The following is a 13,276-nucleotide window of genomic DNA, read 5'->3' as shown; positions in this document are numbered from 1 at the left end:
TATCAGCCTTCTACCGTCCTAGCTGCACTGATTTCAGGCCAACTGTGATCAGATGTCACCCACGGGCTACTGAGGGGCCTGAAATCTGAGCTACTCTACCCGTGAAAGAGTACTCAAGCTTCCAGAACCACAGATTCATCGAAACACCAAGCAAAGTGTGTGTGTGTGTGTGTGTGTGTGTGTGTGTGTGTGTGTGTGAGAGAGAGAGAGAGAGAGAGAGAGAGAGAGAGAGAGAGAGAGAGAGAGAATGTGAGCGGGTCAAAGATTTTTTAAAAATGCAACTGCGCGCTGGTCGTGGCTGGTGTTTGCAGTAAGATAACGAAAGCCTGTACGCCAGAAATACAAATGGCTCAGTTGTTTATTTGTTATTTATAGATAAATCACGACCGCCACAAGGTACTTTGTTTGCACAGATAAATCAGTTGGCCCTTACAATCCGGCTGAAATGGATCTCGTGAGCTTCGGGAGGAGTGGGCGCCAGGTGTTCGGTTACAGCGCAAATCCCTCCCCTGCCTCCACACTCTGCGCATTGTTTTAGCGCGCATGTTCATACAAGGGGCCGCACGCTGACTATGTCAACTACTGACAGTCGCGGGGGTCGAGAGTGACCACTTTTCGTTCCCCGTTCCTTTGACCGGTGGCTGGTACACGTTGGCGTTGTCAGTTCCCCGCACGAACGATGCCAAAGATGGAAAAAGGGAGGCCCCCGGAAAACAAGCGAAGCAGGAAGCCCGCTCATCCCGTCAAAAGAGAGGTCAGCCAGGAGATGAAGGTACGAGTGTGCTTGTGTTTGTGTAGTGTCCGTGTTTTTATGTATGTCATCTATGATTTTCAGACTAAATTTTTTTGGTGTTAGCTTTGCTTGTGTGTGTGTGCGTGCGGTGACAGCGGTATGACAACACGTTTTTCGATTAGTCTTTGATTTGCGCACTTGTAGGCTAAACCCGATTTGACATAGAAATGTTTTTAAATGTTAGACAGAAGTGTTTCTTGTCTTAATACCCAAGGTGATGTTATATTTTGCTTTTGGATTAAGTTCCACGAGGTTTTTTGTTAACGTTTGCGGCCGACGCCTGTTAGGACAGTGTTAAACTCTCTGACCTGTGCAGTCCAGTGTCAAACACGCGCCGCTCCCAGATGTGCGCAGTGACTGAGCGCCTGGAGCTGAACCGGTTGCGCTGCGTCTAAGCATGTATTCATGTATTCATGTATTCTTGCCATCAGTAACACAAATATACACCCTGGTTAGAAAATTGTTCGAACTGGTAAACTGTTGGTCATTACAAAACGGTTTGAGATGGACGCTTTTGTTTTTAAGAATTTAAGCTTCGTGTGTGCTGATGTGTCCAGCCTGTGGGCACGAATTTGAACATAAAGTACCGCCGTGTTTACAGAGGTTTACAGAGAAACTTCTGTTTGCGGGCGATTTGAAGCGTTTCCATGTCTGTGTGGGGGGAAACTGGCGCAAGCCTCTTTGTGTGAGCGATTTTGGATCGCAGCATATGATATCCATGGAGCTGGAGGGTGTAGAGTTACAACTTAACTAATTTTAATCCAAACACGTGAAACTGTAGACGCTCCTGATGTAAGTGCGGTCAGGGCTCGAATGGTGGTCACGGTGGGTTTTTGTTGACCTTGGCTGAAGTGATTTGGGACAGGACCCGGTCTTTCACCGAACAGATGTTTGTCTGAACTACAGAAAAGATGGAAAAGGGTCATCTTACCCTTATGAGAAAACAGTACAGCAATATGTGTGTTAGGCTTGTTTTAGGGGGAATAGGAACTGATTAGAGCAACCAGAATGCAAACACATAGGGCACCTTGCTTTATCCAGCAACCTTGCCATTACCTAAGAAGCAGAGTAGGTTTAAGTGTAAATGTAGGTTTTTTGGGTAACCCTGACTGTGTGTGACGTAGTGGTGGAGGTAATAAATACCACTCTCAGAGAATCTCCTTGTTCTCCAACCGACTGGCTGTTTTTCAGAGAAAGAGTGAAATAAGAGAAGGGCTGAAGAATCGGGTAACAGAGAGAGAGAGAGAGAAGGAGAGGGAGAAAAAGGGAGGGAGAGGGAGAGAGAGAGAGAGAGGGAGAGAGAGATGGAGAGAGAGGAGATCAGTGTTCTTCCCGTCTGTTTGTTTTGGTGGAGCTCGAGCAGAGAGGAGTGAGGTGAGAGCATTAAGAGCAAGCAGGGGAGTGAAGAGGGAGGAAGAGAGCGAGGGAATTGGATCCTTGAGAGGAAACGGAGACGGGGAGAAGGACGGAGGGACTGCAGGAGAGGTGAGGGCCAAAGAGGAGGGGGATTTCTTGGAAACTCACAACCCAGCTGTGGCGTTTGGTGTCGTCCTCTGATTTCATCTCAGTCTGAATCAGGTTACCACCCCTCTAATCTCAGACACACAGAGGAGAGAGAGTTCTCTGGATTTTAGACATAGTTTATGGTAAGCCATTTTTAATAAAATGTCCCCTTTGCTAACAAAGAGTAATTCAGTGCTTTCATATGGCTGGATCTTTTCTGTCCTTGGTGAGTCATTTTGTGTGAGCCACAGAAGACAGTGATGTATTTTGTAGAGTCAGTTCACTGAACCCTTATACTTTTATCACTAAAGCGGACAGTGCTGATCTAACCTTTCACTGCACCTTATCATTAGAAACCGTCATACTGTGGGAAAAGTAAACTAGGAATTTCTGGTGTGTGTGTGTGTGTGTCAGAACTTTGCAGAGAGCACAATGAATGAATTGCTGGGCTGGTACGGTTATGATAAAGTGGAGCTTCAGGACTCTGAGGCATCTGACGTCAGAAGCAGAGTAAGACGTCACCATGTGTCTGTGCTGAAAGGTGAGAGCTCGCGCCAACGTCCTTACCTGCCCTCGCATGCACACACTCAGACGAGGAGTCTGAAATGGTACCTCAAAGCTTACCACGAGTTTACGCTTCCTAGCTTTCACTGATACTCTCATAGGTCCGGAGAATACTCAACGCCAGAACCAACGGCTGCATTTACACACCAGTTATGATGCATGGTGATGGTAAATTCCCACTGACATTCAAAGCTGTACAGCGTTGACTGCACTTGGTAAAAATCTGATTATTCCTGATCAGTAGAGTTTTTAATTTTACTGTCTACAAGAGCAGATATAAACAAACCATTTAGCATTTTAGGGTCATTAACCCTGTTTTCACAGCACTGCCTCTGAATTAGTCCATAGTTCCAAAAACTATTCACTGCTGGACCTTCCATGTACACACTTTCTAAAGAGGTTAAAGGCTGATCAAGGCTGAAGACACCTGGTGGTAGGTGTTTGTACTGGTGGTAGGGGTTTGTACTGGTGGTAAGTGCTTGTAATGGTGGTAGGTGTTTTTACTGGTGGTAAGTGTACTGGTGGTAGAGGTTTATATTGGTGGTAGGGGTTTGTACTGGTGGTTAGTGTACTGGTGGTAGGTGTGTGTACTGGTGGTAGGGGATTATACTGGTGGTAAGTGTACTGGTGGTAGGGGTTTGTAATGGTGGTAAGTGTTTGTACTGGTGGTAAGTATACTGGTGGTAGGTGTTTGTACTGGAGCATGCACTTGTTTCCAGCAGAAATGGAACAGGCCTCACCCCAACTCTGTTTGGATCAAAACTAGTCTGTATTAACTGTTTGGCCAATGTGTCATGCATAGTTAGCATGTAAGATATTGTGTGATATTAACATGTCCTTCAGGGAATGTACAATCACCTGAATCATGCATCACTAACATGGAGGTACAGCCAGAACAAACCACAATAGCAACGGTAGTGAAATGGTTTGTACATTTGCAAACGAACTTGGGCGGTTCATCTATGATAGGACTGGGATTGATGGGTCTGGGTCTGGGAAAGATGGACACTGGTGCCGGCTAACCTCAGCGAACCCCAGCTAACCCTGGGTAACCCTGATTAACCCCAGCGAACCCCAGCTAACCCTGGGTAACCCTGATTAACCCCAGCGAACCCCAGCTAACCCTGGGTAACCCTGATTAACCCCAGCTACCCCAGCTAAGCCTGGGTAACCGCAATTAATCCCAGCTAACCCCAGCTAACCCTGGCTAACCCTGATTAACCCCAGCTAACCTGGCTAACTCTGGGTAACCCTGACTAACCCCAACAAACTCCAGGTAACCCTGGCTAACCCTGACTAACCCCAGCTGAGAGGGAGCTAGGCTCCTTCCTAGTCCTCAGTTTAATGGCTATGGTGATCAGAAACCTCTGTAGGAGATACACACAGCATGGGTCAGATATACAAGCAGCTGAAATTCATCTGAGCTAAGTGCTAACAGAACTGTATACTGTAGATCAGTTAGCCAGTTGAGTTATTAGTTACCAGAAGTTACCTAGTTGAGTCGTTAGATGTCTGTGATTAAACACAAAATACATAGCAATACGATGGGAATCCTTATATGGTGATTTTCCAGAGAATTCCGACCCAAAGCCCTGCGGAGGCGAGAATAAGGGGATGTCTGGATCCTCCGCATCAAATGGAGGAAGAGAGTCCATTTGCTTTCCCCTGTCTCCTTCATCATCCTCATCCTCACCACGCTCAAAGGACATGCACAGCACACGTGCTGTGGTGCCAATCATCAAACCATCTGTAGGTGTGTATGGACAGTTGCACGCACACCCACACTCTCACTCTATACACACAAACTGGTAAAAAACAAAACAAAACAAAACATGTAAACCACTGCTCTACGTGTGTGTGCCTCTCAGTGGAGGAGCCGCAGAGTGTCCGTATAGTGTGTGTGTGGTGCCAGCAGGAGGGCCTGAAGCGCTACTGTCTGGTCATGGGATCAGAACTCAAGAGCTTCTGCAGTGAGAAGTGCTTCGCCATGTGCCGCCGGGCCTACTTCAAACGCAACAAGGTTGGTTGCAATTCTCTGACCAGGCACAGGGCCTCTGTTGAACACTACAGAGTCTGGGTTTTTTTCCTTTTTTATGTTTAGCTGATGCTTGCTTTTGGATAAAAGCAACTTACAATTATGACTGAATACAACTTGAGCAATTGAGAGGTAAGGACCTTACTCAGGGGCAACCTGGTAGGCATGGGGCTTGAACCAGCAACCTTCCAATTACAAGTGAAGTACCTCAACCACTGATCTACCACTGCCCCACTGAGCTGGGTTTTCTAGCTTTGAAATTGAGCTCTTAACATTCCCTGCAGGAAATATCCTTTCCATCAAAGCAAACTTTTTGGGGTTACTGACTAGGGGACTGAAACCTCGAATCGCAAATGTCCAAATCACAAAAGAGCACGTGTCAGGCATGTGGGACCTAATCACATCATCAACCATAAGAAGATATGTGTGTAAACTAATGTTAAAAGAGCGAGAGGGTGACACAACCACACAGAGGAATTTACAGATATCTAACTATGTTTATGTGATACACGATGTTTTATTATCTTAGGATGATAATGTATTCACGGTGACCAACCCTCCTATGTACACATTTATGGAAACGGACCCAAATTAAAGGATTCAACCCATTTTGAGTGACAGTCCCTCCTGAACAGAAAAACAAAAAAACAAAAAAGCTGGGATGTGATGGAAAAGACCTTTTGCTAAATTGGTCAATAATTAGAACATTGCACAAGTTCACCCTGTTGCTTACCCACATTCTCAAGTGTGTGCTCTCTTGGCATGATAGGCTGCAATTTTGTCGTAAACACAACGTTCACTCAGACGTGCACACCACTGTTTCACCTGTCAAAGGAGAGGTGTGAAGACTGATAATACCCTCTCTCTCTCTCTCTCACACACACACGGAGAAACACACACACAGCCGCACACATCTTTCACTGTCTTGCAAACAGGGACTATGAAGCGCTTGAGCAGATATCACTTTTCACCTGTTTATGCCATAATGTTTACTCCCACAGCAAAACAACGGAGAGTTAGAAACAAGGCAAATCTAAAACAGAACAGTTTAGCCAGCCTACAATGACACAGAGAGCAAGAGAGAAAGAAAGAGAAAAAGAGAAAGAAGAGAGAGTTACACAGACAAGCCCCAGCCTGTTTGAGGAAGGAAGGAGTTCAGGCTAGCATGGGGAGCAGGGTGTCCTCTTGCAGTGCATACTTTACTGGAGCCGTGTCGGGTTTCAACCTCTACACACCAGCAAGACAAGGGGAGCACCACGTACAGCCAACACCAGATCGGCTTACTGCAATCTGGAGCAACCACTATACACACACACACACACACACACACACACACACACACACACACACACACACACACACACACACACACACACACACACACACACACACACACACACACACACACACACACACACACGCATGTACACACACTGCGTTGTTACCATACACACAAATGCCCACTCAGCCTGTTTTCAGTAAGAACACAGTCCAGAGTCACACTCCCACGCAACAGCTATTTTGAAGACAAACCTAAAAGCAGTTGAGTTGTGACTCAGTAGACACTATTGTTCTACCATTTCCTCTGGTGTTTTGTTTTTTTTGTTTTTCCCCCCCATCAGGCACGAGAAGAAGATCGCCATGCTGACCAGTCTCCTCCGCCTCCTGGTCAAACAGTAGAAAGCCCCCCTCGTCTCCTGCCAAAGACGAGTGGCGGCACTCGAGTAAGAGCCCATAAACCTCTCTCACATACCAGCATCAAGTTCACTGATGGAGTTCACTGATGGAGTGCTGAGAGCACCTTTGATTAAGAATCTTAGAAGCAGAAGTATATAGTTCTGGTGTTGTGTGTGTTGTATGCTCTCCAGGTATGTGACTGGTGCAAGCATGTTCGTCACACCAAGTACCTGGACTTCGGTGCAGGTGAAGAGAGGCTTCAGTTCTGCAGCACCAAGTGCCTTAACCAGTACAAGATGGACATATTCTACCGGGAGGCGCGTGCTGCGCTCACTGCCACCGGCACCGGGTCCAGTCCCAGGCCGACGGAGCAGGACAGCGGCCCGGCACTGGCAGCTAGGGATGGGCACGCTCTACTCACGCCAGAGTCATGGGACAGCCCGGGTAAAGCTCTGTCCCCTAAAGCCTCTGCGAGCGTGCCGTCCACGGTGCCTGCCTTCTCTTCCTCCGCCTCGTCCTCGGGGAGGACGTCCGTATCAGCTCAGCAGCCGAGGGAACGGGAGAGCTCGGGTCCTCCTCAGCTCCAGGCCGCGGGGCCTCCGGGGCCTCCTGCTGCCCCACCTCCCCCTGCCCCGGAGCAACCGCGGCTGGTCCAGAACTTCTCCCGGACACACTTTCACGCGCAGGCCGTTCATAACCCTGCTCAGCCCCTGCCCTGCGAGCTGGGCACCAGCCCGGCACAGAGACCTGCGCACACGTCTCCGCATGTCCACACGCCCTCTTCTCGCCCACTTCACCCACCTCACATCTTACAGCCGTATCCAGGGTCTGTCCTGCCCTGCCCCCCTGCTTATCCTCACCCAATACCACCACTCGTACCATCTCTGGGTCTACCCTGTCCCCAGACCACCCTCCTGGTGCCATACCCGATTATTGTTCCTCTACCTGTACCTGTGCCCATACCCGTACCTATACCCATGAACTCAGGCGTTATGGGTCACACAAGGGTCATCCGGAACCACGGGGAGAAAGAGGAGAGGGACGCGTATGCTTCTTCTGTCATCACTGCAGACGTAGGCAGAGAGAAGTCGGAGGCTGAGATCGCTGACCACAGCCTGGCCGGGCGTAGAGTCAAGACTGAAAGACCTCCTTCCCCTCCTGAACCCTGGTCACCTCCGTTCTCCCCCCAAACATCCCAGAGGTCATCCGCTTATCCTGAGCTCCACAACGACTCTCTGGCACCCACAGCTCGGGCAGCGGGGCAGAGAGACGAAAGCACGGAGCGACAGGTCATCCAGAGGGTCCTCCGAAGACTCCCCGTGAAGCAGGAAAGCGAAGCCGAGGTCAGGCTGGACTTCGCTGGGCACAGAGAGCAAGAAGAAGCCACTAGCCGGAGCCGTGCGACGCTAGACGATGACGCATCTGCACACCGGTCAGCAATGCGTAACACAGACACCTTTCCAGCCCCCTCAGAGGATGCCCTCTGCTCACCTCTCACACACACGTCGTCGCCGACACACACACTAACTCCTGTGCAGAGCACGCATTCTTCCCTGGTCCTACGGAAAGCGCTCAACCACTGTGGCGGCAACACTGCATCTGTGGTCACCCCTACAGCCTCCATCTTGTTGAACCACACAGCTGCCGCGCCGAGCTCGGCTCGCTCCCGTTCGCTGTCTCCTACTCAGGCCTCTTCCATGTCATCAGACAGACTTGATCCGTCCCCTGAACATAGAACACACGCCAGTCAAATTCCAGCCCTGCCCCAGGACTCAGAAGATGTAAAAGAGAACCTTTCAGCAGGGCGGGACCTTGTCTTAAAATGTCCCTGTCCAGGAGAGCAAACAGACTGCCAAACTGACCAATCAGAGGAGAGCCGGGGCAGAGCGGTAGAAGGGGACGGTCTCACAGCTGATGAAGAACACACGTACGCTCGTTCCATTCCTCCGAAACTACGAGAGAAAAATGCTCACGCCTTCACACACAAAACAGCGGCACACACCCTTTCTCAGTTAATTACGCACACGTGGGACAAGAGCTCCCATACGCAACCTCAGACTGTTGAGCAGGGCGGCGTGCACTTGGATGCAGAGCCGGCGCTGAAGAGGAGATGTCTGTGCATCCGAGACGAGAACAAGTGAAGCACCGGTAAGAACCTGCTACCTGCTCTTCACATACTCTTCAAATCCAGTCATGATGGTTTTTACATCTACATGCATGAAGACCAACGTTGGTGTCAATCTCAAAGTAGCCTAGTGTGTATGCATCAATAACAGGTCTACTGTGGAAGAAAATCAGATACAAGTCAACGGCTGGTTTAATAATAGCTAGGCTGCGGTGGTACAGTGGCGAGCCTGCCACTGTGAAGCAGAAAGAAGGAACTGACTCTCCACTGCCTTTCTGCTGTCTACAATCACAGCTCTAGGGACACAGTCACAGCTCTAGGGACACATGTAGAGGCTCATGAATAAAGAATTCGAGAATAATTGTTTACGCAATAAAGTTAGCATGGATTTAATCTCTCTGTGTCTCTCACAATCTCTCTCTGTCTCACACACACACACAGACACACAAAGTAGGGCTTCATAGTGTGTGTGCTCAGGGTTGTCTTGCATGATGGCGCCAAACAGTTAAACAGTGCTTCTCATAGCTCTAAAGTTGCATTAGTAGAGAAAAAAGCTGAAATCAGAGAACCTTGCAAAAATCCAGACACAAGTTTTCCTGTTAAAGTTTGTGTGTGTGTGGCAGGAGGGTTGTGTGTATAGCTCCAGATGTTGCTGTTAGAGGCCTTTTTTGCAAAGAATTCTCAGATTACTGCAGAAATGACGGGGTTCTGTAGAGGGTATGTGTGGATGGCATATGTGCTTGTGTGTGTGTGTGGTTGTGTGGTTTTGTGTGTGTGTGTGTGTGTGATGGCATATGTAGTTCATCATGCTTATTTATGTTAAATACTATATGTTTATTTTTCTATACATACATAAATGATTAAATATCATACTGTATGTGTGGATCTGTGTTTATCCAGTGGTTTTTTTTAGCAAACTGTGATGCCTGTGTGTTGGCAAACTCCCCTTCAAAGCAATTCTCAGAGAATATGATTTCAGACCTGTTACTTTATCCTTTAATAAGCTCTCCAGTAGGACTGAGCAGTATACTGGAAATATCACCTGGAACTGATACTGGGGGATTGTTTTCCCATTCTGCCATATCGGAATGTTCCACTTCACACACCACTGACCTTATAATGAAATGATTTTGCATTCATTTTGCTAAAGACAAAACCAAAAGCATGATATATTTTAAATGCGTATTCCTTGCACAGTCAGACATGCCTTGCTTAATTCAGCTCTCACATGCTTTAACAAATATGCATGTGTAATTTTGTAGGTTTAGCTGCTGTGCAGCTGCATCCATCAACATCACAGTGAACACAGATCTCAGAGTCACCATAGACTAAGACCAAGATCTCAGAGTCACCGTAGACTAAGACCAAGATCTCAGAGTCACCATAGACTAAGACCAAGATCTCAGAGTCACCGTAGACTAAGACCAAGATCTCAGCATCACCGTAGACTAAGACCAAGATCTCAGCGTTACCATAGACTAAGACCAAGATCTCAGCCTCACCTTAGACTAAGATCAAGATCTTAGAGTCACCATACACTAAGAACAAGATCTCAGCTTCACCATAGACTAAGACCAAGATCTCAGAGTCACCATAGACTAAGACCAAGATCTCAGAGTCACCGTAGACTAAGACCAAGATCTCAGCGTTACCATAGACTAAAACCAAGATCTCAGCGTCACCGTAGACTAAGACCAAGATCTCAGCATCACCGTAGACTAAGACCAAGATCTCAGCGTTACCATAGACTAAGACCAAGATCTCAGCATCACCTTAGACTAAGATCAAGATCTTAGAGTCACCATACACTAAGAACAAGATCTCAGCTTCACCATAGACTAAGACCAAGATCTCAGCGTCACCATAGACTAAGATCAAGATCTCAGAAGTATCTTAAGACTTATCATTGTGGGAGAATTTTGATCCATATAAAATAACCCTGCAGTCCATGATTTTTTTTGGTTAGAAGGACTGACTGTGTAACTGTGACCTAAAATAAATTCTATATTGTGGAATGAGTTCTCTGTAATCTAATGCCTGTTCCATTTTGAAACAGTGTCAAATATAAATGCCTGAAAATTCAGTCTGGCCCATGAGGGTCTCTGGGCTGCTCTCAGAACAGTTAGGAAATCCGTGCTACCTGGATGAGTTTCTTCTTATCTATTCTTACACGACACATTCCTGCTCAAACCGTCTGTTGTTGCCTTTGCACATGAGGTCCACTATGGGATATAACGTGAGGTATAAAAATAGCTCCCAATGCTGATGAGTATGACCTCTGTTTAGAACAACAACAACATTCAAAGGATTTTCACAACATATATTAAGTGCAGTTGAATCACCAGAGCTAATGGGAGAAAAGATCTGTGGTTGTTAAAGACCAGGTAGATGATCTCAAAGCTCCATGACACTTGTAGAGAAAATCACTCGTTGGTGTCTTCCTCAGAGACCCTGCTTGAGCCCAGGAAGAAAACACCACAACGCTGATCACGCTTTGTCAAATTGTTTTTCAGGAGTTTGTGGCGTGAACTGGCATGTGTGCTGCAAGGGGGTGTCAAGCTAAAGGAATGTCGGGCACAGAAGGAGACATTTGGCCAATCTGGGAAACCGACACGGCAGCCGCATCCAGACTCCTGTCTCCGTCCTACTCCTGACTCTTACTAGGATGGGATTTCTGTAAACGTGTGGACACGAACGGATTCTTGCTCTCAACCCTTTTTTGGCCAAAAAGAGATTAATTCAGACACAGAAATCAACTGAATAGGGTTATTATTAAAGTGCAGAAGGTTGGCTTTAATTCAATTACATTTGCATATATAATACATATGCATTTTCCAGAGGATACAATTAACATAATATTAAAATTATATTACAATTTTGCTTGGAAGTCTCACTTGGCCAGTCAACAATTCCTGCCCCTGAAACCCATCCTAGTTGTCTTAAATGTTTCAGCCCATTGTCTCATTTTAAGGTAATGTGCCCTCACCAACAGGTTCTCCTAAAGGAGATCATTTACTCTGAGTCAAAGACAGGGTCCTTTTCCTCCACGACGTTCTCATTCCGTTAATCTTGGGTCACGCTGATCTTCTGTTCGTCTGTGACTTTGTCACGGAACTATAGAGGCATTTGAAGTGCCTTCCGGCTTCCTCCAGTGGACTGGACGGTTGATTTTAATAGCCCTGTTGTTTTATCTGGGCCTATGATGACTGTCATTTGTCAGCCTTGGTATTGCTTGTGTTACTGTCACTGACCACAGGTGCAGGTTGTATGAAAGGACTATGGTCCCAGTATGGTTCCAGTACAGCTGTAAACACCCTTGAATTAAAGCTGAGGTTCTATACATTAACTTCATAGTCAGTAATTTGACTACCATATCAAGTCACAATTATGAATACTTTAACTACATTCATTATAATTATTTTACTGGAACATCTACTAGATCACCACAAGTAGCATCCCCTCTTTGCCAGTTCTGACACATAACTGTGTCTTAAAAACTAATACTAAGATGAGATCTTATTTTGCAGTAGATCAATGTCAGATTAGCAAATTTGCAATGTGCAGCCACTGGGATTTGACGCGATCCCAAGCCTAAAATAACAATCTCACATAGTCTGTGGATCCTGTGATACAGGGCAAAACAGAATTGATCTTAAATGTGATGGACTGATCACAAGTGGACTTAAAACACCTTTTAGCACTCCAGCAGACAAACCTTTGAGTGTAAGTATTATGATTTACAATGGAAACATGACTGAATTTCTAAATGCTTGTACTACACTTGTTTTACCCCATCACTGATGTATAATAATGTGTTTTGGTAACATAAGCACTTAGCAAAGGCAATGATAACAATAGCCGGTTGTCGTCAGCAGAACCTGTGAAGAGCTAAAAGAAAACGTTTAGAAAGGCTCCTATGAAATTATTCTCTTTTCACAAAGTAAAAGACGTTTTACATATTTTCTCCCAGTGTTGGTCACAGGTCTGGCCCTATCACATTAGCTACCAATGTACCAATGTATGAACATACAAAGGAGGAATGTATCTTAGGAAGAATGTATCTTAGGAAGAGCGGTTCTTAGGAGTTGGTCCAGCTTTTTCTTGTTGCATTTGTTACATTTTATTGTACTCTAAAACCTTCCCAGGCAGAGGCAATTTATACCTTTGTTCCCAAACTCTCTTGTATGGAAAAGTGAGAAATTCTATTAATGCACAACTCATACAACCATATTCTTAAGTTATGTTTGCATTCCTAAATTGTATTTCTGAAGTCTAACTTTTATTAAAAAAAGTGCTCCTCTACTTCAACTCCAGCAGAAATTACAAGTTTTCTATTTTATAATTGCAGAAGGAACCCAAGGTTGGTCCTTCGGTTGATATGTGAACTTGAAAACCATACAAGTATTACCTGTTTCAGCAGTCTGGTACACACACACACACACACACACACACACACACACACACACACACACACACACACACACACACACACACACACACACTACATATATATATATATATATATATATATATATATATATATATATATATATATAAGTTTTATATATAGTTTTTAGCT

At 46.0% G+C, this 13,276-nt stretch overlaps 1 protein-coding gene across 4 annotated transcripts; it reads left to right on the top strand.

The window, feature by feature from the left end:
• Positions 1-322: 322 nt before the first annotated feature.
• On the top strand, positions 323-13,005 carry sobpb (sine oculis binding protein homolog (Drosophila) b). 4 transcript variants are annotated; one of them, XM_027007507.3, is made up of 7 exons: positions 327-772; positions 2,711-2,837; positions 4,434-4,613; positions 4,729-4,880; positions 6,518-6,619; positions 6,764-8,720; positions 11,211-13,005. In XM_027007507.3, exons 1-6 carry the CDS (start codon positions 680-682, stop codon positions 8,711-8,713), a joined length of 2,604 nt encoding a protein of 867 aa, XP_026863308.2. In that variant the 5' UTR covers positions 327-679; the 3' UTR covers positions 8,714-8,720; positions 11,211-13,005. The 4 variants fall into 4 exon arrangements, with proteins under 4 accessions (XP_081579287.1, XP_026863308.2, XP_026863307.2 ...); XM_027007506.3 differs by lacking the exon at positions 11,211-13,005 and having other exon boundaries at positions 328-772; positions 6,764-9,090; XM_027007508.3 differs by lacking the exons at positions 327-772; positions 11,211-13,005 and adding an exon at positions 2,291-2,439 and having other exon boundaries at positions 6,764-9,090.
• The last annotated feature ends 271 nt before the right edge of the window (positions 13,006-13,276 follow it).

This window comes from Electrophorus electricus, chromosome 11 (assembly GCF_041902795.1).
Source record: "Electrophorus electricus isolate QZ-2024a chromosome 11, ASM4190279v1, whole genome shotgun sequence".
NCBI lineage: Eukaryota > Metazoa > Chordata > Actinopteri > Gymnotiformes > Gymnotidae > Electrophorus > Electrophorus electricus.
This window is presented reverse-complemented; position numbering and strand designations above follow the sequence as displayed.

Excerpts from the sequence above, each read along its gene's own strand:
- sobpb (XM_027007507.3), top strand. The coding sequence starts at position 680 with ATGCCAAAGATGGAAAAAGGGAGGCCCCCGGAAAACAAGCGAAGCAGG. Across the intron at positions 2,838-4,433 it reads CCATGTGTCTGTGCTGAAAG|AGAATTCCGACCCAAAGCCC; the intron begins GTGAGAGCTCGC and ends GTGATTTTCCAG. Across the intron at positions 6,620-6,763 it reads AGACGAGTGGCGGCACTCGA|GTATGTGACTGGTGCAAGCA; the intron begins GTAAGAGCCCAT and ends TATGCTCTCCAG.